Raw genomic sequence first — 24,818 nt, 5'->3', positions numbered from 1 at the left:
ATTTTACTTATTTATATACAAGTTTCAACCTCCTTCAACTACAATCATACATCTGCAAAAGCTCTGGCAGAAAATTCAATAGATTGTCAACACAGTTTCCCATTGTAAATATGGGCAAAATAAAGTTACAAAGCATTTATAGAAAATTACTTGTCTATATCAGTGTTCATACTTCACCACCCAAAACAGATGAAACTCAGAAAGCAAAAACAGCAACTTCTGACAAATGACAACGTTCAATTGGATTGGTTGACAAAATAACAAATCACAGCCACTGATTTCTGGACGTTGTTGTCTCAACGCACACCCTTCTTTGCCTTCTGGACAGTTTAAAACCACGAACGCTAAGAATTTGACATGTTGAGCCATCTATACTTCTGTTCAAAGGGCTCAACCCTTGTGTCCGTATTTGTGACTGCACACCCAAACTATTAAGACAAATGCGATGCAATGTTTACACGTAGGAAAGTGTTCTCTTCATAAATCATTAGTATACTGTGTTCAATTTTAGGAATTAGGCATAGTCACGAAGCAATTAGGAAAGTCTTCAACATTCAATGCAAAAATATAATAGTGGTGATATTGCTATTCCATGAGTGTGCATGCGAACACCTAGCACACCCTAACCCCTGTTGAGCATATATAACAAATTTCATACTTCACAGAAAATTCTTTAAAGGAAAAAAAAAATTACTGGTTATCCATTTTTTTTTCTGTCATGAAAAAATAAATTGCAATCCACATCAAAAAATATATATACACACGAACACAAGCAGTGACTGACTGAGAATATCAGTCAAAATTGGCATAAAATGTTCACATTAATTTGCATAAGGGTATGATATATCTGATGCTAGCTTCAGAATGGTTAATAGTCCTTGCTTCAAATTATTTTTATTACTTACTATAAATGAAAAAATTTCAAAGTGTTTAAATTGCAGACTTTTTTCAAGCTACTAGAGTAGCTTGAAAAAAGTAACATGTTGATCTCTAGAGCAGGATTCCCTGATTTTGTAATTCCTAACCCACCATTGTTATCAAATGTACAACTGGTTTACAATTTACAATTCATGGGTGGAATTCGCATAAAAAAAAATGCATGACAATATATAATTTAATTAAGTGCTGTCCTATCTTTCAAGGATCTTAAATTTATTCCTTCATGTTAATTTACACAGTATTAGCATTAATATTTTTATATTAAATAACACCACAGAATTCACAGATTTCTGATTTGGGAAAAGAAAAAAACAACATATCTTATTTAATAATTTACTAAAAAAAAAAAAAAAATTCATCACTGGATTTTTAAATATTTAATTAAAGATTACAGCAACTCTTTCCGATAATTTTATTCTATATAATACAAAGCAATGTTGAAATTAAGGCATATTTTAAATCCCTTATAACAAAGAAGCCAAGATTGCAATAATTATATGATTTCCTTAACGCCGCACTCGTGTCCATCCTTCCTCATCGGTTTCATCCAAAATATGACTCCTATCATGACGATCTCCTATGTCTCTTTCATCTCTTTCTCTCCTTTCACCTCTTTCTCTCCATGATGTTCCTTCAGAAGCACCACCTTGAAATAAAATTTCTTAATATGTAATATACCATGTAATATACCAATATTAACAATCATTATATATTCTAGAACACTAACAAACACTACAAACACCTATTTTAATGGTATCTGAACAAATTGTCAACTTGTGTGTTAGATAGACACATTCTGAGGAGCTGTTCAATAGTTACTCAGAACATAAAGGTTATTTAAATAAAATTTAGTTAATATTTTGCTTCTACCAATAAGGAAACATCAGGATATAAAATGCAATATGATCATCACACACACAAAGCCTACTTTATGTGTGTGATGAACTTGCAAGACACTGAAAATGAGACTTACATATTAATGGCCAGTGTGAAAAAAGCATCACTACTTCAGTCTATGCATAAGAAAATATTTCCTTTATATATATAGACATTTCCCCCCTTTATATATATATTTCCTTACAGGAAATATTTCCTTTAAGGAATGTGGAAATATAAGTGAGCTTACCTCTGCCAGTAATGGCAAACTTTTACCATCTCGTAGGCATACTGAATTATTATTAGATACACCAATTTCCTATTGACTGAATTGAATAATTCAGTGGGTCCCCACAGATGCAAATGAGTGAGTTTGCCTGTGATGCAAACTCACTCAATTGCGAGTGATTCTTATCTTATTTGCTTACATTTAACACTAGGTATAGTTTTTAGGCAAGGTTAAATTCATAATGGTGGCAGTGTCATTCTAAGCATAAGGCCATATTGATATATGATAGAAGTATCGAAACAACTGTGGCATTTCTGTATAGTGTGCTTCATACTGGTTTGTCATCTGTATCATGTAAAGAAACAAAGGGACAAAATACTGAAATTCTTTGCAATGTCAGAAACTGATACCAAATAAGATAATTTTTTTATAGAATCCTTAGCAAACAACTGAAATGAATATGTTTTTTTAAAGTTATTAAATTTCATTATATGTATGTGTGCTCTCCATGAAATGTAAATAAACATCGTATGATCCTAATGAATTTAATGTTTGTTTTTTTCATTATTTTGGTTATATTTCAGGTTTGGAACCAATCTTCACTTTTTCTATGGAGTCAGTAGTTCTTTTTTACGCAAATTCTATTTACGCGTAATTTTTAGGAACATATCTATCGCGTAAAAAGAGGATTAGGTGTATATATATTTATTAATATGTTGCTTCTGCCTACAAATGGTTATGTGCAAACCTATGGTACATTTTGTAACGTGTGGGTGGGCTGAGGATTTTTTTTCTATTTTCATTTATTTTTTCTTTGTATTTTGATTTCTTATTTACATAGTAGGTGCTTAAGGGTCATAGATATAGTATTCAACAACACAAAATATGAACCTATTCTTCTTGAATGGAGAACTGGACAATGACACTTATTGGTGCGTGTGGTCCCACACAAGGTTCTACTAAGCTAGAAGTGGAGGAATTTTTTTAAGGAACTTTTGTACTTTAGAGAAACCAACTGACAATAACAAACGAAAAGTTGGTCCTCGTTGGAGATATATAAAATAGCAGTGTAGGAAATGACTGCACAAAAATATTTTGGGAAAATTTGGAGAAAAGAGTACAGCTAATAATAATGGCAAATACCTGTTGGATTTCTGCTCAGGACATGGACTGGTCATTACTAACACAATGTTCCAACATAAAAATGTGAGCAAATTCACATGGAGAGAAGAGGCAAGGAATAAGAAAAGTCTCATTGATTATGTTATTGTTGATAGTGATGTTTTCTCCCTGGTGCAGGACACCAGTGTGTACAGAGGATGTGAAAATGGAAGTGATCAGTCTTGAGAAGGGTAAAACTGAATTTCATATTAAAAAGAAATACATGTAAAAAAGTTTTATTAAAGAGAATAAAAGTTGAGCAGCTCTCAGATGGGAACTGTAAACTAAAATACACAAAGATTATTGTAGAAAAAATGAAAGTGTTTGAGAACAGGAACCAAACCTTGGAGATTCAGTGGCAAGCCTTGAAGAAAACTGATTGATTCAGCCAGAGAGGCATACGGTGAAGTTGTCTGCAAAGACAGAAAAATTAGAACTCCATGATGGATACAGGAAGTTAAAGAGACAGTGAAGGAAAAGAAGAAAGCATATCAAAAGTTCCTGGAAAATAAGTCAGCTTGTGCTCTTAGAGAATGCAGAGACAAATGTAAAACTAGCTAAACAAAAGTCATGGAAAGACTGGTAAGAACATAGAAAATAATATAAAGAAGGAGGCAAGATATTCTGGTGGTTGTTAAAAAAACCTCAGAAATGGAAGAAAGGGTGGTGTAAAAGGAGCAGATGATAAAGGTAACATGAAAACTGGAGAAAAAAGACATCCTTGAGTAATTACTTCAAAAAAAAATCCTAAATGATACTATCAGGACATATCATTACTTCAAGTAGAAAAAGCCATCAAAAGCCTGAAATGTGGAAAGGCAGCTGGAGTAGATGATATTCGACCAGAAATACTCAAGTATGGAGTTATAAATATGGAGTCTTGAAGTGGCTGCACTGCATAGTTCAGAATGCCTGGAGAGACGAACAAATTCCAGATGATTGGAGTAAAGTTCACATAGTACCCATATATGAAAAGGGGAAATAAAACAGTGTGAGATTTACATAGGTATTTCTCTACTAAGTTTACTGGTAAGATCTATGCAAGTATACTTGAGAAATCAAGGGTAATATAACAAAGATGTGCATATTTAAGTTTTTTAGGGGACAAGGTATATGAGACAGTACGAAGACAAAAGCTATTCAAAACGCTACAGTTCTGTGGTGTCAATGGGGCATTATATATGAAGCAATACTTAGTCTTTATTTGAGTTGTAAATCATCAGTTAGAATTGCAAGAAATAAAGGAAGATGATTTAATGTTAAATCTGGTGTCAGACAAGGACATACATTATCCTCTCTATCATTCATTATCTATATGGATTACATTATGAAGGAAAGTGGTATTAAACCTGATATCAAAATCGGAGATGTTAATCTCAGCTCTTTACTTTATGTAGATGATGTTACACTTCTAAATAAATCTAGTACAAGTGTGCAAGATTCCCTGACTAAAGTGAATAACTGTTCTAATAGATATGGTATGAAGGCTAGCAATAACAAGTCAATGACAATGAAAATAGGCAAAAGCATTGAAAATATCAACTGCATTGTGAATGGAGAACCTAAAGAACAAGTAAAACATTTCAGCTACTTAGGCATGATTTTTAGTGAAGATGGTAAATTAAATATCAAAACAGACAACAGAATCAACAAAAGTGGTATAGTAGGAAGCCAATGGAATAAATTTATATGAAATTACGAGGGTGATCTGAAAGATTCTCGGGCTAACAATCAAAAAACGAATATATACATTTCAAAATTATTTTTCAACATAATCTCCCTTAAGACTAATACATTTATTCCAGTGATGCTCCAGCACCATTATCCTGTCCCTATAGCTGTTCTAAGTAAAATACCCCTCTATAACTGCAATCACTTCTTGATTCAAAGAAAAATGTTGCCCAGCAAGGAAGAGTTTTAGTTTTGGGAAGAGATAGAAGTCAAAGGGAGCCAAGTCTGGGGAACAAGGTGGATGTTCCAACAATTCATAGTACAGATCCTTTAATTTTCAATTGCCAAAACACCTTTGTGGGCAGGTGATTATTTTCTTCTTCAAACCGGCTCTTTTCTTACGAACTTTTTCATCTAGTCTTGTTAAAAGATCGGAATAATATTCCCCGGTTATTGTTTTACCCTTTTCAAGATAATTAATAAAAAAAATATGCCTTTAGCATCCCAAAACACTGATGCCATAACCTTTTGTTACACCTGATATCTTAAGAATGTAGAATTCCAAGCTATAATGGTGTAACATGAGGAGCAAATAAATTAAGAACCCTGCATAAAAGCTAATAGATGAATTATTTAAAAGAAAAGGAAATATTCTTGCATCCAATAAAATATATAAAATATAAAGGTGTTTGTTGAAGTAACTAACAAAAAGAAAGAATATATTAATGTTGTAATATGATATAAAAGAGAAAATTTAACTAAATAAGACAGAAAAGGATTACTCATAAGAGATGGTATGTGAGAGGCTAGAAATTAAAATATTAAATAAGTTCATAGAGAAATTTTGGAAAGGGGATTAAGTTAGAGGCTAGCAAAAGAAAAACAACAAACTATCGCTCAGGGCCGATTCCCGGATTAAGACATCGTACTGGCTCGCCGACCAAAGGACGTTTGGCAGAAAAATGCCACCCTAATTGGTCAGTGAAGTAAAATCAAGTAGGGGGCGGAGAAAAGAAGTTAAAGAGTGTGCCGTTAGGAGAGCAGGAATAAAAGGGTTGAAAGGTCAGTTTACTATTAAAAAGTACCTATTATTTTATCCATTTTTTTTTTAAAAATCATAGTTTAAAGTTTAGGTTTTTTTCCAGAAAATTGTATTAAATTTCTTGGGTGCATCTTATACACCGGAAAATATGGTGTGTGTGTGTGTATATATATATATATATATACATATATAGTTTTATGAAAAAAATTGAATGACTAGAACCGAGATTTAATTAAAAAGGTTTTAATATAAACACACTACTAGTTTCGGCCTGTAACAGCCTTCTTCAGGTGACATTATAAAAGAAAAAACACTAAACATTGAGGGTTAAAAGACTATGAACAACATAGACAGTCTTTATACATAATTAGCATTAAAACGTTGTAGTTGTATTTGAAGCTGTTCTTTCATTTGTTGCATTGTTGGGAGAGTGCGTGCTTGCTGCATCACGTGAACGCCAATACATGATTACAGCTGAATGACTATCTGGGAGGTTGTAGCTTAAGTTGTTATTTAGATGAGTTGTTATTGAAGATGATTTCTCTCGATTCCACAATTTTTCTCTCTATTTCGTCACTGCAACGGAAGATGTTTGTAGATTTTTCCCAGCAGACTTTGTGACTTTGGTTATCATCATTAGGATTAGCCGAGAAGAGGATATGACTTGATAATACACTTGCTCGCTGTCTCTTGTAAGTAATGTCTCTCATGTGTTCTTCCATACGCATTTCTACAGATTTGTCTGTCTGACCGAAATAAGGAATATCGCAGTCACATGATATTTTATATACGCCAGGGTATTTGAGTTGATGATGGCAAGGTTTTGGGTGGCTAATTAAGGAACGGATCTTTGGAAGTGGAGTGAACAAGGTTCTGATATTGTATTTCTTTAGAACTTTTGCTAATTTATGTGAAACAGTACTTATGTAAGGAATAGATATATTGCTTTTGAATCTATTTGTTTCTTCTGAGTGATGTCTGGGAGGATTAAGAAGGAATTTGTTAATGATTTTCTTGGAATATCCATTAACTTCGAAAGAAGTTTTCAGATGGTTTATTTCTGTAAGCAGTTCATTTGGATCATCAAGAAGAGAACGGGCTCTATGTCCCAAGGTGGAAATTATTCCAAGCTTATGAGGAGGGAAATGATGGGATCGACTGTGCAGATATCTGTTGGTATGTGTGGGTTTTCTATATATCGATATTTTTAGTTTACCAGCAGAAGGGCGAGTCAGTTTGACATCAAGAAAAGGCAAGGAATTATCCGTTTCAAGCTCAGCAGTAAACTTAATACTTTGATGTCGGCTATTGAGATGTTCGAGGAAAACCATAAGGGATTCATGTCCATGGCTCCAAACAATGTATATGTATATATATATGTATATGGCTTATGTATATGTATATATATGTATATGGCTCTCCATATATATGTATATGGCACATATATATGTATATGTGCCATATTCTTACAATAAAGTAAGCAAGCAAAAAGAAAACATTATTAAACAAAATCATCATCAACAAACTCCTGACCCTCGAGAGGTATACAGGATATGATAGTACTACATGAAAAATTTACATCATTACTAACTTCCTATCTACAATTTTCCTCCAAATCAGTCTGTTACTTGTCAAGACTCCAATATTATCATTACCAGATCTTATATTTCTATCGTCTAAGGCACATGGTACCATATCAATTCACCTATTTCCTTTGGGTCGTTTTCCTGTCAACCTGGCAGAGAACACTCGTTTTGCTAATCTTTCCTCGCCCATTCTGTATAAGTGACCATACCAACTGAGATTAGCTCTGTTAATGCATTCCTGGATACTGACAATGTCAAGTTCTTTCCTAATATCCTCGTTTTTAATATGATATGCGGTCTCTAGTCTTTGGTGAGTGTTTTACTTCTGACCCAGCTCTCAGATCGATAAGTTAAAACTGGTTTGAACACTGTCTTGTATACAGCTAATTTAGTGTTCCGACTAATTTTTCTCTCATTCCATATGAATTTATTCAATTGACTTTCTACTATACCAGCTATGTTGATTCTGTTGTCTACTTCCATATTTAATTTACCATCTTCAGTAAAAATCGTGCCTAAGTAGCTGAAATGTTTTACTTGTTCCACAGGTTCCCCGTTCACAGCACAGTTAACATTTTCAATGATTCAATTCAATTCAATTTCAATTTGAACTGACATTAACATCTCCAATTCTGATATCATGTTTAATACCACTTTCCTTCATAATGTGATCCATATAGATAATGAATAACAGAGGGGATAATGTACATCCTTGTGTGACACCAGATAAACATTAAACCATCTTCCTGTACTTCCTTCAATTCTAACTGCTGAGTTACAACTCAAATACAGACTAACTATTGCTTGATATAATGTCCCATTGACACAATATAACTGTAGTATATTGAATAGCTTCTCTCTTGGCACCTTATCATATGCCTTTTCCAGATCGACAAAACATAAATACAGATCTTTGTTATATTCCTATGCTTTCTCAACTATGTGTCGTAAAGTGAAGATCTGATCCTGACAGCCTCTATTTGACCAGAATCCAGCTTGTTCTTCACCAAGCTTTTCTTCCACAATTCTTCTCAACCGTTTCCCAAGTATACTTTCATATATCTTGCCAGGAACACTCAGTAGGGAAATACTTCTGTAATTCTCATATTCCGTTTTATTTCCCTTTGTATATATGGGTTCTATGAGAACTCTACTCCAATCATCAGGAATTCGTCCCTCTGTCCAGGCTTTCTGAACGATGCAGTGCAGCCACTGTTAAGACTTTTATACCACCATACTTCAGCATTTCTGGTCGAATATCATCTACTTCTGCTGCCTTTCGACTTTTCAAACCTTTAATGGCTTTTTCTACTTCAAGTATGGATATATATTCCTGACTGTATGCCTGTTGAATGTTTTTTTTACCACTGTGCTATCACTGCTTGATTCATTTAGCAATTTTTCAAAGTATCTTTTCCGAAGATATATTTTTCTCCCGTTTTCATATCAACTTTATCATCTCTATCTCCTTTTACAGCACTCTTTCCTCTATTTCTAAGCTTCTTCAACAACCTCCAGAATATCTTACCGCCATCTTGATATTTATTTTCTATGTTCTTACCAAAGTCTTTCCATGACTTTTGTTTAGCTAGTTTTACACATTGTGTAACTTTATTACATTTGTCTCTGTATTCTCTAAGAGCACAAGCTGCCTTATTTGCCAGCAACTTTTTGATATGCTTTCTTCTTTTCCTTCACTACCTCTTTAACTTCCTGTGTCCACCATGGAGTTCTGATTTTTCTATCCTTGCAGACAACCTCACCACATGCCTCTCTGGCAGAATCAATCAATGTTTCCTTCAGAGTTTGCCACTGAATCTCCAAGGTTTGATTCCTGTTCTCAAACTCTTTCATTTTCTTTTCAATAATATTTCTGTATTTTAGTCTACAGTTCACATCTGAGAGCTGCTCAACTTTTATTCGCTTTAAAACTTTCTTACATGTTATTCTTTTCAATATGAAATTCAATTTTATCCTGCTCAAGACTAAATAGTGATCACTTCCAATTTCAAATCCTCTGTACACTCTGGTGTCCTGCACCAAGGAGAAAACAACACTATCAACAATAACATAGTCAATGAGACTTTTCTTATTCCTTGTCTCTTCTCTCCATGTGAATTTGTGCACATTTTTATGTTTGAACATGGTGTTAGTAATAACCGGTCCATGTCCTGAGCAGAAATCCAAGAGGTATTGGCTATTATTATTAGCTTTGCTCTTTTTTCCAAATTTTCCCAAAATATTTTTGTATGTCTGACAATCATTTCCTACTATGCTATTTAGATCCCCAACAAGGACCAACTTTTCCTTTTTCATTGTGTCAGATGCTTTCTCTAAAGTATCAAAATATTCCTCCACTTCTACCTTAGGTAGTGAAAATACATTTGGAGTACTTGTACTGTATTTATTGACAGTTTATGGTGTCTGTTTACAAGATGAATCGTATGTTTGTCAGTATCTACATCAATATTGTCTTATATGATACAAAACATTGTAGATGTTATGTGTGTTAGTAATGCTAGACATCAAAAATGAAAAGATAATGCATAAAAGAAATTTTTCATATTTATTTACAGGTATAACGATTCATGCATTGATAACGAAGCAGCAGCAATATGATTTCTTTTTGGTAGCTATACACTAATTAGCATAAAATAAAAATTTTATCATCATCATCATCAAATTCTGCCATGTACCCTCAAGGGGTGTTCAGGATATGACAGTACTACATGAAAAAATTATATCATTACTAACTTCCTATCTACAATTTTCCTCCAAATCAGTCTGTTACTTGTCAAGACTCCAACATTATCAGATCTTATATTTCTATCGTCTAAGGCACTTTGTACCATATCAATCCACCTATATCTTGGTCTTCCTCTGGGTCATTTTCCTGCCAACCTGGCAGAGAACACTTGTTTTGCTAATCTTTCCACGCCCATTCTGTTTAAGTGACCATACCACCTGAGGTTAGCTCTGCTAACATATTCCTGGATGCTGACAATGTCAAGTTCTTTCCTAATATCCTCGTTTTTAATATGATATTGCCATTGATGCCATCTGTTCATGCCTATAATCTTTCTCAGGACTCGCATATCTGTGGTCTCTAGTCTTTGGTCAAGTGTTTTACTTCTGACCCAGCTCTCAGATCCATAAATTAAAACTGGTTTGAACCAGTGTTCTTCAAAGGTCAACTGTACGTCTATTGTTTGTAGAGACTGTAAACAAGCATAAGACAATATACAATGCAATGCACTACAGGATTTAACGATGCATTTTAGAATACCACAAAAATATATATAAATATGACCGAAGTATGTAATAACTATGCTGTCTGCAAGGAATTCATACAGTAATATTCCATCACGTTTTTCAATAAAATCTCGATATTAATGGAAAAGAGCCATTAGAGATCTACATGAATCAAAGTAGAATATAAATGAATGAAAATCACATCCTGCTGGGTTATGCTCATTACATTTTTGTAGACTCTCATCAATATGTTAATACAAACTACATCTGATTAAGGCAAGTAAGATGATGGGTTTTGTCAGGAAATAACTAAAAATATGTGCATTTCAAGGAATCATTAAAATTCATCCAACTTGGTTGTTGATAATTATAACTTTCAGCAAATAGATTATTTTAAATATCTAGGAGTCGATATTAATGAGTTACAGTCTTTTTCACCAACGGATAAGAGGGACAAATTGAGAAAGTCAAACCCATGGACATTTTGACATCTTGTAACTACAAAATCCAAAATATATCCAAAGAAAAATTATTTAAGTAATCTAGCTTGATGTTAACCATTATCATCAATTTCCTAATATGTACTCTTAAGGGGGTTTAGGCTACTATAACAGCACATGATTAGTGTTTGCCTTATTATTAACAAACAATTTTCCTAAAAATTGGTCTATTAGTTGTTAGTGCTCCAATACTGTTGTTTTAACATTTTGTTCTTCTAAGGCACATCTGACTGAATCGGTCCATCTAGACCTTGATTTTCTTACCATTTCAGTATTAAGCAAATTTTTTTTGCTAATCTTTCTTCTGCCATTCTGTTTAAATGACCATATCACTCTTTTTTTTTTTTACTATAAGTATTTATTGCAACCACTCATTTGGATAACTTTCTAGCGCCCTAGAAAAATGAAATGTATTTTAATTCTTCTAACTTACTGATTCCTGTGCAGTTTATTATATGTTATTAGTACCAGATATCCAAATAAAGTAAAAAAAAAAAAAAAAAAAAGGTGTTACATGGGATTCAATCCCACAGCCTGTTGGTTGTTGAATGGATTCTCTAACCATATGGCCAACTGGGTTGGCTAACAGTTAACTGAGTTCTGAATAAAATAATAATGGTTGTTCTACTAAGAGCTAACAATGACAGCATAACATCAACCACTGGAAGTATACTAGCAGCTTATGAGTGGGGGGATTCTATGGAATTCTGGATGAAGCATCTTAAAACTACAAGGCAAATTTTACATCATTATTTTTGTGTTGTCTGATTTACCTGTTTTGTAGGGTGCCAAACCTGAGATCTTCCCTGCAAATGGAAAACTGCTATTTTGAAGTATTCTGCTATCTGGTCATTTGTACTGAATGGGTTACTAATTGATAATAAAATGAAAGATCATATGAAATTATTTGAAAACACTAAACCCCCTTTTCTATGGAAAATCCCATATGCGTAGCATTGTGGAATTCCAATTTGGTATCTAGAGTGGAATCTAACCCATCCCAATGGCTTTAACAGGCCTTTAAGGCCCACAACCTTCCAAGCATGCTTGGATTTCGTAACCGAAATACGAGGATAGAATGGTCACTCCTATGCCTCAAAGTATTCTTGGCTGTATCCCTGTGTGTTCACGGGGCCGGTTTGCCTGCTTGCGAGATGAAAAACACCAGATAAACTGGCGGAAAAAACCCTACTGCCCGTGCCCAAGACCGGCTAACTTGGCTATGGCTGAGAAGATCCTTCAGCTCCTCATGTCTCCGACGGGAATCGAACCTAGGACACTCCTTCCCCAGGTTGCGAAGCGCAAAGCCGCTAGGCTAACCGCGTGGACTAGAGTGGAATCTAATGATCATACTTAACGAAAGACATTCACACTCACATCTGATTTTACATTTCCCAAAAAAGTTAATGAATAAATTTGAATTCATATTAAACAATTTTAGTCATACCTTTTCTTGGACCAGATCGCCAATCACTTTCATCAGGAGCTCTACTACGATCATCCCGTCGATCACGGTCAAAATCTCGATCACGTGGACGATTCGGCATTGATCTGTCCCCAAATCTGTCTCTTCCTCCAAATCCACTCTTTTCCCGATCTTGAAATCTTCTATCTCGGTCAGAAAATCTTTTATCTCCTCCTCGTTCTCTATCCTGAAATCTATCATGATCTCTGTCATTAAATCTCTCTCTTTCCCCACGATCTCTATCAGAAAATCTTTCTCCATCAGCTGTCTTTTCTCTATCTTTTTTCTCACCATACTTGTCTCTGTCCATCCTGTCTTTCTCAGAAAATCTCTCTCTCTCTCTTTCATTATATCTTTCTATTCTCTCTCTCTCTCGCTCAGGAAATCTTTCTTTATTTCTTTCAGAAAATCTCTCTCTGTCTGAGGCTCCCATACGCCAATCCCTCTCATCATCTTTTTCACGAAAATCTTTATTTCTTTCTCTATCATCACCCCTTCTTCTCCAGTCACAATCATGTTCAGCAAATGAGAGTTGACCTGGCCTCCTAGATGGAGGAGCACGATCTGTTAAAATAAAAACAGCAGTCATTAATTTTTTTTAAAAAAAGCATGAAGATTTATTTAAAAAGTAATAATAATACCCTTTCAATGATATCAATAATTTTTATCATATTTTAAATACACTTTTACAATTTATTTTTATATTAATGAATATTAAAATGCTAAAACTCATGGCAAAATAACTGCATATCTCACCAATTTATTCTTTATCAAAACTAACTTAATGTCTTGATAAAAAAAATTATACAAAGTTGCATGTACCAACATGTTACAAAATGATTTTAAGGAATTTACTAAAATAAAGAGCCAAAAGACTTCATTTCAGCAATACAAAATTATATAAATCAAGTGGATATTAAATCCAGCATTATTTCAAAGCCAAATGCTTTGAAACAATGAAAGTTTCATATGAAATTTGACGACAAAGGTTATGGGAATACACTCACTGGCATTTGCAATTTGCCTAGCACGGACCTTATATCAGACACGATCGCTTTCCCAAGCATCCATATATTCGTATTGATCCATTTTGATAAGGTTTCACTGGCCTGACAGCTATTTTGAATTGGTTGGTTCTCCTCAGAGACCAGGCAGAAACATTAAAAGAGTAAAAACTCTCATTCAGTACTAACAAACTCCTGGTCAGTGCGTAAATTATTTACTAAAATAAAGAGACAAAAGGCTTCATTTCGGCGATGCAAAATTTTATAAATCAAGTGGATATTAAATCCAGCATTATTTCAAAGCCAAATGCAGTAACTATGAGAGCCATGAAAAACTATGAAACAGATTTTATACGAAAGTTTCATAGTTTCTGCATTCGACTCATGCACAGAAGATTTTCAGGCTAGTACTGGATGGTTTAAGTGTTTTAAAAAAAGATTTCCTTTGCATAATGCACATGTCACAGGAGAAGCAGGAAGTGCAGATGAAGATGAAGTCCAAAAATTCGTCGATAGTTTCGACTCCTTAATCAAAGAAGAAGGTTATCTACTGGAACAAATATTTAACGTAGATGAAACCGGCTTGCAATGGAAATGCATTCCTAATTCCAGGAAGCAAAAAGGATGCCAGGATTCAAAGCTTTTAAGGATCGGTTGACTTTGTTGCTTGGTGGGAATGCCGCGGGTTTTAAGCTGAAGCCTTTTCTAGTTTATCGTTCAGAAAACCCTCGTGCATTTAAGCACATCAACAAGCACATATTGCCCGTTTACTACTGTTCAAACCCTAAAGCTTGGATGACTCGAGCACTGTTCGAAGACTGGTTCATGAACTGCTTTATTCCCCAGGCTCGTGAATATTGTGCGGAGAGAGAGGTAACCCTTTCGAGATTTTATTGATTATGGACAATGCCCCTTGCCACCCTCCTCATCTGGACAACCTTCAACATGATGTTAGAGTGGTTTTTATGCCACCTAACACAACTACTCTCATTCAACCCATGGATCAGGGTACTATTTCAGCATTCAAGGCTCACTACCTCCCTCAGAATGACATTCGCAAAAGCCATCGAAGCGATAGATGCTGATTTATCTTTGTGAGACTTTTGGAAGCAGTACAGCATTCTTCAGTGTATCAAGAATATTTTGACCGCATGAGAATGTGTAACAAAGAATTGTATGTCGGGAATTTGGAAAAAGTGTCTAAAATATTATGCGAATACATTTAAAGGATTTGAAAAAGGAGAGGAACTGGAATTGATTACAGAAAAAATAGTTAAAGTTGCAAAAAATCTTAAATTAGAATGTGAAATAGAAGATGTAGAGGAGTTGCTAGATTGTGAAATAAAAGAACTTTCAGATGAAGAGATGATTGAATTGGAAGCACAGAGAGTGTCAGAAGAGAAAGAAGAGGAGCCAGAAAAGAAATTCACTGCAAAGAGTTTATCAGATTCTTTTTCACAACTGAATAAAGCTCTCGCCAGTTTTGAAGCAATGGACCCTAATGTTGAACGATTCACAAAGGTTGAACGTATCATTCAAGATGCTGTGCATTGTTATGAAGATATATGAAGAAAAAAAGAAACAAACTGTTCAAACAAAACTCAGCATATTCCTCATTCAGAGAACATCTCCTACCTCAACCCAGCACAAGCAAATATTAAAAATTGATTTTGTAAATTTCATTTGTATTAATTTTTACATTAATATTAGATAGTATTATTGTTTTTACAGTACAGTATTATTTTTCACATTATGTACAATATACATAATTATAAATTTCAAAGATTATAAAAATAAATTATAAAGATGATAAAAAGATTAGAAAGGTTAAAGAATACTGTTAATAAATATATGGCCGACATACGACCAGATCGACTTACGAACTGTCAGCCAGAACAAAGCGGTCATAAGTTGATGACCATGTGTGGTTACATTTAAGTTGTTCTTTCAATCGTGGCATTGTTTGGTGAGTGCGTGCTTGCAGTCTCTCATGAGCGCCAGTACTAAACAACAGCAAAATGGCTGTTGTTATCAATATATATTGATTGATTGCCGTGAGAAGGCAAATGATAGTGCAAGTAGTGAATTTCAGTGCTGAAAGGTAAGTTCTTTTTGGAAGTATTTAAACAACAATTGTCATTTTTTGCATCATTATGAGGATTTGTTTGATTAGTTGTAAGGGTGATGTGCTTAATTTTCAGATTTTTAAAGATCTAATATTTGTTCTCTGGTACACTGTATCATGTGTTATGGTGCCAATGCGCAGAACAATGGCAGGAGATTTTAATGTTCATGATTACGTTTGCTGCAGCATGTGCAAAATGTATGGCCTTCACAGAACAAGAGATTTATGGAAGTAGAATGAAACTGGAGAATGTGTTTGTCGATGTTTTGTGAGCAAATGCCAAGCATGTGAAGAGAGTGAGATAAGACACTCAGCATCTCAGTAGTGGTGGTTAATAGTAGGGTGAAAGTAAAAGTGAACGTAGTGTTTGAATCCTCTGCAAAAGGCCGACCAAAGAGAGGTTTCAAGTCTAATCGTCGAGTTGGTCAATCTCTGGCACGGGCAACCTGGTTTTTCGTCCTGTAAACTATAAAAAAAAACAGCCATAGAACTGACACTACTTCAGACAATAATATATCCTGTTAGGGACCAAGCAATGGCAACAATCGTTTGCCAGTCTCTTCATCAGTTGCTGCTTATAAAATGTCTGGAGGAAAGAGGTCTTGGATGATGTTTATTACCTCTTCTACTGGAAGATCGGTGAAAAGGGAAACAACATCTAGACTGGCTAGCATGTCTGTTTGTGCAATCTTAATGGCTTGGAGTTTATTTACAAAACGTTGACTATTCTTGATATAGGATTCTGTTAGATCAAATGATACAACGCAGTTACGAAAAAACTTTCAAACTTTATAAAAACAAACAAATTAGGAAATTCAATGAACATTACAAGAAAAAATATCGGACACAAAACAACCTCCCGGATGACAAAGTGATTTTCAATTTGTCAAATCATAGCCTCACAAAAAAACTGATATTCTCAAAAAAAGGTTTTAATTTCGCGATCACGCCCAAACACATTCCTAAAATGGATTTTATGTGTGGAATTGAAAAAGGCCTATATCCACTACCAAAAAACGTGGCCGACACTATTAGATTCAAAAGTACAATAATCCTAGCCAAAGCCAAACAACCTGTTCTCAACACGTCTCCTTATGATAGAAAGACAATTCTTAACTTGAAGAAAAATAAAGATATCATTATTACAAAAGCTGATAAAGGAAATTCTACAGTTATCCTCAACTCTAAAGATTATTATGATAAGTTAAACGTATTACTATCAGACAACTCCACTTATAAAATCCTAGACAGAGACCCCACAATAAAAAATCATAATGAAACAAACCAACTAATCAGAAATTGTAACAATTGGCCAGAAGAAGTGAAGAGAACACAAAAATCCTCACATCCTATCACTCCAAGACTATATGGGACACCTAAAATACATAAACAGGATATACCTCTTCATCCAATAGTTGATGGAAGATCATCACCAACCTACCTTTTGGCAAAGCATCTTGCAAACTTATTAAATAATAAAATAAGATCAACAGAATCCTATATATCAAGAATAGTCAACATCTTGTAAATAAACTCCAAGCCATTAAGATTGCACCAACAGACATGCTAGCCAGTCTCGATGTTGTTTCCCTTTTCACCAATGTTCCAGTAGAAAAGGTAATAAACATCATCCAAGACCTCTTCCTCTAGACATCACACAGATGTTTAGACACTGCCTTCAATCTAATTTCTTCAAGGTTAACAACACCATATACCAACAATTAGAAGGCCTAGCAATGGGAAGCCCACTATCACCATCTTGTGCAGAACTTTTCATGGAAAAACTTGAAAAAGAAATGCTCTCTGCAATCTCTCCGAGACCATCTACATGGTGGAGATATGTGGATGATATATTTATCGTATGGCAAGACAGCTTAGACAACCTAAAATCGTTTGTGGATAAAATCAACTCGATACATAGCAAGATAAAATTCACTCTGGAAGTAGAAAACAACAACCAACTGCATTTTTTAGATATCTTGATAAAAAAACAACCTAACAGTGTCAAATTATCCATTTACAGAAAGCCCACAGATACTGGAAGATATCTTCATTATACTACAAACCATCACAAGACACACAAACTGAGTATTAGCCACATGTTGAAACATAGAGCCAAAAGTTTATATCAGAAGAGGATACACAGAATGAACTCTCACTAATAGCCAACACATTATCACAAAACGGATACCATCAAAACATCATCAAAAAATATCTATACAATGACAACCCCAGATAAGAAGAATCCCACTGTCAGCACATTTCTACTGTAGTAATACCTTTCATCAAGTCAATTTCTTATCAAATAGCAACAATACTAAGAGCTCACAACATCAGACAAGTTTTAGGATCCCCAAAAGATAAAGTTCCGTTCTACAAATATCCAGGAGTATATTACATTCCCTGCTCCTGTGGTCTTGCCTACATCGGACAAACTTCACGAAGTTTAGAAATTAGACAAAAAGAACATGTTGGTGATGTAAACCACAACAGAAGCATCTCTTCTGGCTTAGCACATCATTTCTGTAAGTCTAACCACATGATAGATTGGCAAAACAGCTCCATGCCATATCTAGATGACGACTACAGGCATCGTGTATATAAGGAAGCCACAATAGTGTCAATAATCGGCGGAAACCTCAACAGAAATCAGGGTGTAATTCTAAACAGTTTGTGGAAAAACTTGATCCCCTCTCTATCAATCAATCTGAACTATAGCTAGCCAGTAATCACATTACACGTCTACAACAAACATGCATGCGTGATAATGAATAAGAACAATAAGTCCTCTCTGTCACATGAAACGTGTAACCATAGCTACTAGTTGGTTTACAACGTTTTTTATGTTCCTTTTAATTTGCATTTACTAGCTTTCATATCTCAGTAAATGCCTTGAAAAAGCCAGACAGTTTGCTGGCGAAACTGGTAGGTTTTAATAAATGTTTTATTGTAAACTGGTCTGTATTAATAAAATTGTATTTCTATTATAAAACGACCAAATATGTATAATTTAAATTTTTTTTATTAGTCAGAAATGTTTTTCGAGTTCCAGATGAAATGCATTACAGTTGTTCTGAAGGTCTGTTTTATTGATTTTACTCAAATTCATTATCAATTTCCATCTTTTGGAGTGTGTGTTCAAGGACATTTTACATCTCACCATTTTGATGATCACTGCCTGGGCTCAATTTGTTAAGGACAGTGCAGTCTTGGATAATAGAATTTTTGTTAGTTCAGATGTACCTGATTTCACTTGCCTCTCCATTGGAGTTGCACCACATTCACTTCTGTTTGGTTTTTCATAAAGTGGGAGTTCATAATAGTTTTTTTTTTTTTTCATTCTGTATATTCTACTGAACCTTTCACAGTCTCCGTTGGCCTCCACCAAGGGTGTGTTCTGTCACCCCTCCTTTTCATAATATTTATGGACTGGATTGATAGGCACAGCCGAGGCAGTGAGTGTGTCAGAATTGGAAGATGTAGCACTGGACGTCTGCTTTTTGCAGATGACCAAGTTCTGCTTAGCTCTTCCACAGATGACCTCCAGTGAACCTGGGATAGGTTTCTAGCTGTTTGTGCAGACGCTGGAACGAAGATCAGTGTGGCCAAAACTGAAACATTTATGGTCTCAAGACAACCATCCCAGTGCACTCTAAATGTAAGTGGAGTCCCAATGAGGCAGGTGGAGAAGTTTAAATACCTTGGGCCCATATTCGCGAATGATGGAAAATGGGACGTAGAGCTAGATACTCGAATTGGCTTAGCAAGCTCAATATTGCGGGAGCTTGGCCGTTTGGTAGTATTGAAGTAGGATTTAAGCCAGAAGGCAAAGCTGGCTGTCTTCAATACATGTCCCCATCCTCAGCTATGGTGATGAGAGTTGGGTAATGACGGAAGGAATGCGGACACGAATCCAAGCGGCTGAAATGAGGTACCTTCAAGGGGTTGCGGGGCTGACAAGACTCTACAGAGTCAGAAGCTCTGCAATTCGGTAAACCCTCAATACTCAACCGCTGCTTCTCTGTGTTGAAAGATCACAGTTATGTTGGTACGGGCACCTGATCAGCATGCCACAAGAGAGGCTCCCTCAGCATGCCCTCTTCGCCAAGCCAGAGGACAGGAGGACTCGCTGAATAGGTTATATCCAAAACCTTGGGTGGACACGTTTGGGAATCCCACCAGAACACTTGAGCTTGGTAGCAGAGGATCGTGACCATTAGTTCCTCTTGCAGCTGTTGCCCCCACAACCCAATTAGGAAAGGTGGGCCTTGAAGATGGATGTATGTATGTAAATTTGAAGAATGTCGATGGTATGGAGGTAACAGATTCAGACAACATCAAAGTATATCATTGAGGTGGAGATATTTCAGTTGCAAGAGAGAAAAGGTTGCAAGAATTAACAGTGCCTTTGAACATTGTTCAATTTAAGTGTCAGCTCTGGGCTGGTCCAAAGCACATGGAAAATGGAGAAAACAGAGTCACTTCATAAACAAGGCTCTAATACTGAAGTGGAAAATTACCGATCGATCAACATCTCAGGAGGTGGGTAAAGGATCAGAGGTTAGCTAAGGGAAACATCCTGGAATAGGTAGATTGGAATGAGATACCATATGGAAGTCAACATGGTTTTGTGAAATATAAGTCATGCCTCAGTAACTTACTCACCCTTTATAATACAGTGACAGCTGAGATGCATAAAGGTAATAGGTATTATGCAGTCTTATGCTGGACCATTCAAAAGTTTTTGACAGAAAACACAGCATGAAATTCTTATAAATTGCAGCAAATGATAGTGAACATAAGACTGATGATGTGGATAAGAATGTGGTTGGTTGATGGAGAGAAACCAGATAGCAGGTTATTCAAAATTCGAGCCCAGTAGAAGGCCTGTGACTAGAGGTAGGCTGCAGGGTTCTGCACTTAGGCCACTACTATTTTATTTGTACATTGATGGCAGGTTTTTTTTTTTTTTTTTTTTTTTTGTTAATCATGCAAAGCTGGGTAGAACAATAGTCAATAAAGATAATGATGACAATAAAATTTTAAACAGATTGGCAGCATGAGCAAAGAAGAACAAATCTGAGTTTATACACATGGCAAAGTGTAAGTTTAAGCATTTTGGAATTCAAACATTACCAGCTGTGTACCACATTAATGGAACTGTCCTTCAGAAATTGTTGAAGCCAGAGATTTTTGGGAAATTAGTGGATAGAGAGTTGAAATTTATAGACATATTGCAAAAGTGGCTAAAACAGCTCATCAGATTACCTTGGTTACTGATAAACATCCTGATGAGCAGAGTAAATAGGCTGTTATATGCTTTATAAGACTTGGTAAGACTCATTTTGACTACTTTGCACAGGTCTGTTCATCTGAATGACCAAGATGGTGACAGGTCTATGGAATACACCTTATGAGAATTTTTTTGATTGGACATTGGTGTATGAGTTCAAAGCAAAAAATGATAGATACTGAATGAATATTGAATAGTGGCTGCAGTCTATCATGAATAACATGAATCTTATATTCAGTACTATGAACTTGAGCAATCTGGCTTGGCTGAACACGCCATCTGTTTTCCAAAAGAAAACCATATTCCTGCACATGAGTAAATTCCACATGGAAAGTTGGGAGACCTCTTTACATTGTGCAAATCTGAACAGATGTGATGGCCTTTAGTTACCTCGCCCTCTGGAATATAACACTCCTCTGATAATTCATAATATTTATATACAGGAACATTAATAGAAACATACATAATTTTTTAATTCAAGATTTTATTGACCATTTGTTGTATTAAATGATCTTTGATGGTGTTTTTAAAATACTTATTATTATGCAACTGTAATGAAAATGGGGGAGAACAGACTCCTACCAGGCGCGTCACTTGGGTGGCAGATGAGGGAAACCCCAACGGGTTGCTCCGAATAAAGAATAAGGAGCCGTGGACCAAAGGATGCAGAGGAATGGCAAGCCGGCAGCATTATTTTGCCATTAAACCCCATGAATCTCCACTGTGTCCGAGAAAGCCAACGCAACTGTTACTAGATCACAGGGAGCAGTCGAGAAGTATGTTATGTGGTCAGCCAATAGCATTTCTCATCTCCTAACTAAGAACACTGCTAAAACTTGGGAAAACAAACCTGATGGAAAAAGAACTTGCTAGGATTAAATGGGATTGTGGGCCTGGCTGAAACCCACTGGACAGAAGGAGTTATAAATCTGAATTCAGGAAAACTATTCTACTCGGGCAGAAAGGACAATATACATAGAGGCGTTGCCATCCTAGTGAATAACAGTTTACAAAATGCAGTCATGGCCACAGAACCACATGGCCCAAGAATGATTGCTATCAGACTAAAAGGCAAAGAGAAAAATGTTCACTTTACGATTATTCAAATCTACGCCCCCGACCAATCACATAAAGATGAAGAAATCGACATTCTTTATGATAAGTTACAAGATTTAATAGACAAGACTAATAAGAAAGATATATTAATCCTGATGGGAGATTTTAATGCCAAGATTGGGCAGTTCATCCCAGGTATGGGGGATGTGATAGGAAGGTTTGAAGTTGACAATAGAAATGAAAGAGAAAGAATACTACAATTTTGTAAAGCAAATAATCTATTTATCTGCAATACTCTTTTTTTCCATAGATCATCCTACAAATACACATGGACCTCACCAGATGGTACAACAAAGAACTGTATTGTTTACATTTTAATCAAATGCAACTGGAAATCATCAGTTCAAAATGTTAGAACTTTAAAAACTCCAGATTTCGACACTGACCATGAATTGCTTGTGGCAAAAATCAAACTAAAATTTAAATATTGCAAGTCACGAGTTTTTATCAACAAAATGGACATGTCAAAACTGAAAGAGAAATTTATGCAAGACAACTAACAAACACTAATATGAAATGAGATCAGACGATTAACCTACGATAATATAGAAAATACATGGAATCAAGGTAAAAAAATTATTATAAATACTGCACGAAACATACTTGGAACAACAGCAAGACCAAATCATGAATGGATAACTCCTGAAATTTTAAATACTTTAGAAGAAAAAAAGCAGCAAAGCATATATTAAATATAAAAAATACAGAAGAAAATAAACAACATTATTATAAGAACCTTAAAAACAAAATTGATAAAATGTGCATATCTGCCAAAAATGATTGGTTGGAGGAAAAAGCAAAACTGTGTGAAGAAGCTAATAAAAGAAATGACAAAATTATAAAAGAATTAACTAAGATATATAAAAATAAGCCACTAACAATTAAAGATAAAAACAATCTAGAAACTGGATCAATACAAAATATTAAAATAATCTGGAAAGACTACTATCAAACATAATTTCAGAAATAACATGAGGAGGAAAGTATAACAGAAGAGATGATATATGAAAAGGCACCACCCATAACTGCAGCAGAAATTATAAATACAATGAACCAAATGAAACTCTCGAAAGCTATGGGCACAGACGAAATATCTATAGAACTATGGAAATATGGTGGCAAGGAAGCCATTATTCTTAATGATATTATTTAACCAAATTCTTTATACTGGAGTAATCCCAACTGACTGGAAAACAGGAATTATTATACCAATTCATAAAAAAAGGAGTCAAAACGATATATGTGAAAATTACAGACCCATTACACTCTTAAGTCATAGCTATAAACTATTCATCCGAATTATTCAAAAGAGAACACACTTACAGAAAAAATTATAGAAGAAAATCAAGCAGGATTCAGGCCACATAGATCCACTGGAGACCACATTTCACCATTAATAATATAGCAGAAAAATATTGGGAATACAACCTACCCATATACTGTTGTTTTATAGATTTCAAACAAGCCTTTGATTCAGTTAATAGAAACAAATTGATCACCATTTTAAAGAATGTAAGAATGGATTCAGATATTTTAACATTTCTTACAAATTATTATGGACACACTAAAGCTTTTGTTAAAACGAAGAATATTAAAACCAAGGATTTCAAAGTTAAGAAAGTACACATTTCACCTCAACTCTTTATCATTTTACTAGAAGTCTGTAAAACCATAGCTGATGAACCAGGTGTAAAAATCAATGGCACCAACATTAATCACATCAAATACACTGTTGATATCATTATCCTAGCAGATTCTAAACTACAGTTAGGAAAAAACATTAATATCTTAAATGAATCCTGTAAAACCTATGGTATGAAAATAAATCTTCATAAAGCAAATATAATGAAGATAGGTAGAGAAGAAGAAAATATTTCTATAAATGTTGAAAATCATCCATTGGAACAATTTAATAAATATGTTTATCTTGGCAGTCTCATTTCCAGTAACCTCAACAACATGGAAACCGTAAAACACAGGCTAAACATTGGTTGGACCAATATGAATAAACTAAATAAAATATGGAAAAATAAAAAAATCCCAACAAGTCAAACTAAAATGATATAAAACAATTATCATCCCCTCGGCTACCAATGCTTCAGAAGCCTGTAGATTAACTCAACAACCAATCAAGAAACTTCAAGCATTTAAAATGAAATGCCTCAGAAAAATTAATAACACCCACTGGATGCAGTACAAGACCAATGATAAAGTCAGAATAGATTTAAACTTCCCAGATGATATAATAGATACAATCATTAAGCATCAGTTGAGATGGTTTAGTCACATTCAGAGAATGGTCCCCTCATAGATTGCCATATTTAGCTCTGAATGGATATATAGGAGGTAAAAGACCTAGAGGCAAACCAAGGAGTACTTGGATAAAGTTGCTGAAAGAACATTCCCATCTGCCCAGCTATAGAGTCATGACCGAGATGGCCAAAGATCGTGATAAGAGAACCTTTCTTCTTACTGGACTCAACCTGTTACCCAAGCGGATGATGATGATGAATGAAAACGACTTCAATATTAAGGTGAAAATTTTACATCTATTAAATA

The 24,818-nt window shown here is 34.9% G+C and overlaps 1 protein-coding gene across 2 annotated transcripts in view; it reads right to left on the bottom strand.

Annotated features, from left to right (window-relative positions):
* Positions 1 to 1,301: 1,301 nt before the first annotated feature.
* The window catches only part of eIF3a (eukaryotic translation initiation factor 3 subunit a), a 378,310-nt gene continuing 354,793 nt past the window's right edge, over positions 1,302 to 24,818 (bottom strand). For both annotated transcript variants that reach the window (XM_090393079.1, XM_090393080.1), the window contains 2 exons: positions 12,704 to 13,285; positions 1,302 to 1,585 (listed from right to left, as the gene is read on the bottom strand). In XM_090393079.1, coding sequence (XP_090249205.1) covers positions 1,446 to 1,585; positions 12,704 to 13,285 — 722 coding nt within the window. In that variant the 3' untranslated portion in view covers positions 1,302 to 1,445. The remainder of the gene's footprint in view (positions 1,586 to 12,703; positions 13,286 to 24,818) is intronic.

Source organism: Typopeltis vanoorti, chromosome 5 (genome assembly GCF_054136105.1).
Source record: "Typopeltis vanoorti isolate ZY-2024b chromosome 5, IOZ_Tvanoo_1.0, whole genome shotgun sequence".
NCBI classification, from domain to species: domain Eukaryota; kingdom Metazoa; phylum Arthropoda; class Arachnida; order Uropygi; family Thelyphonidae; genus Typopeltis; species Typopeltis vanoorti.
This window is presented reverse-complemented; position numbering and strand designations above follow the sequence as displayed.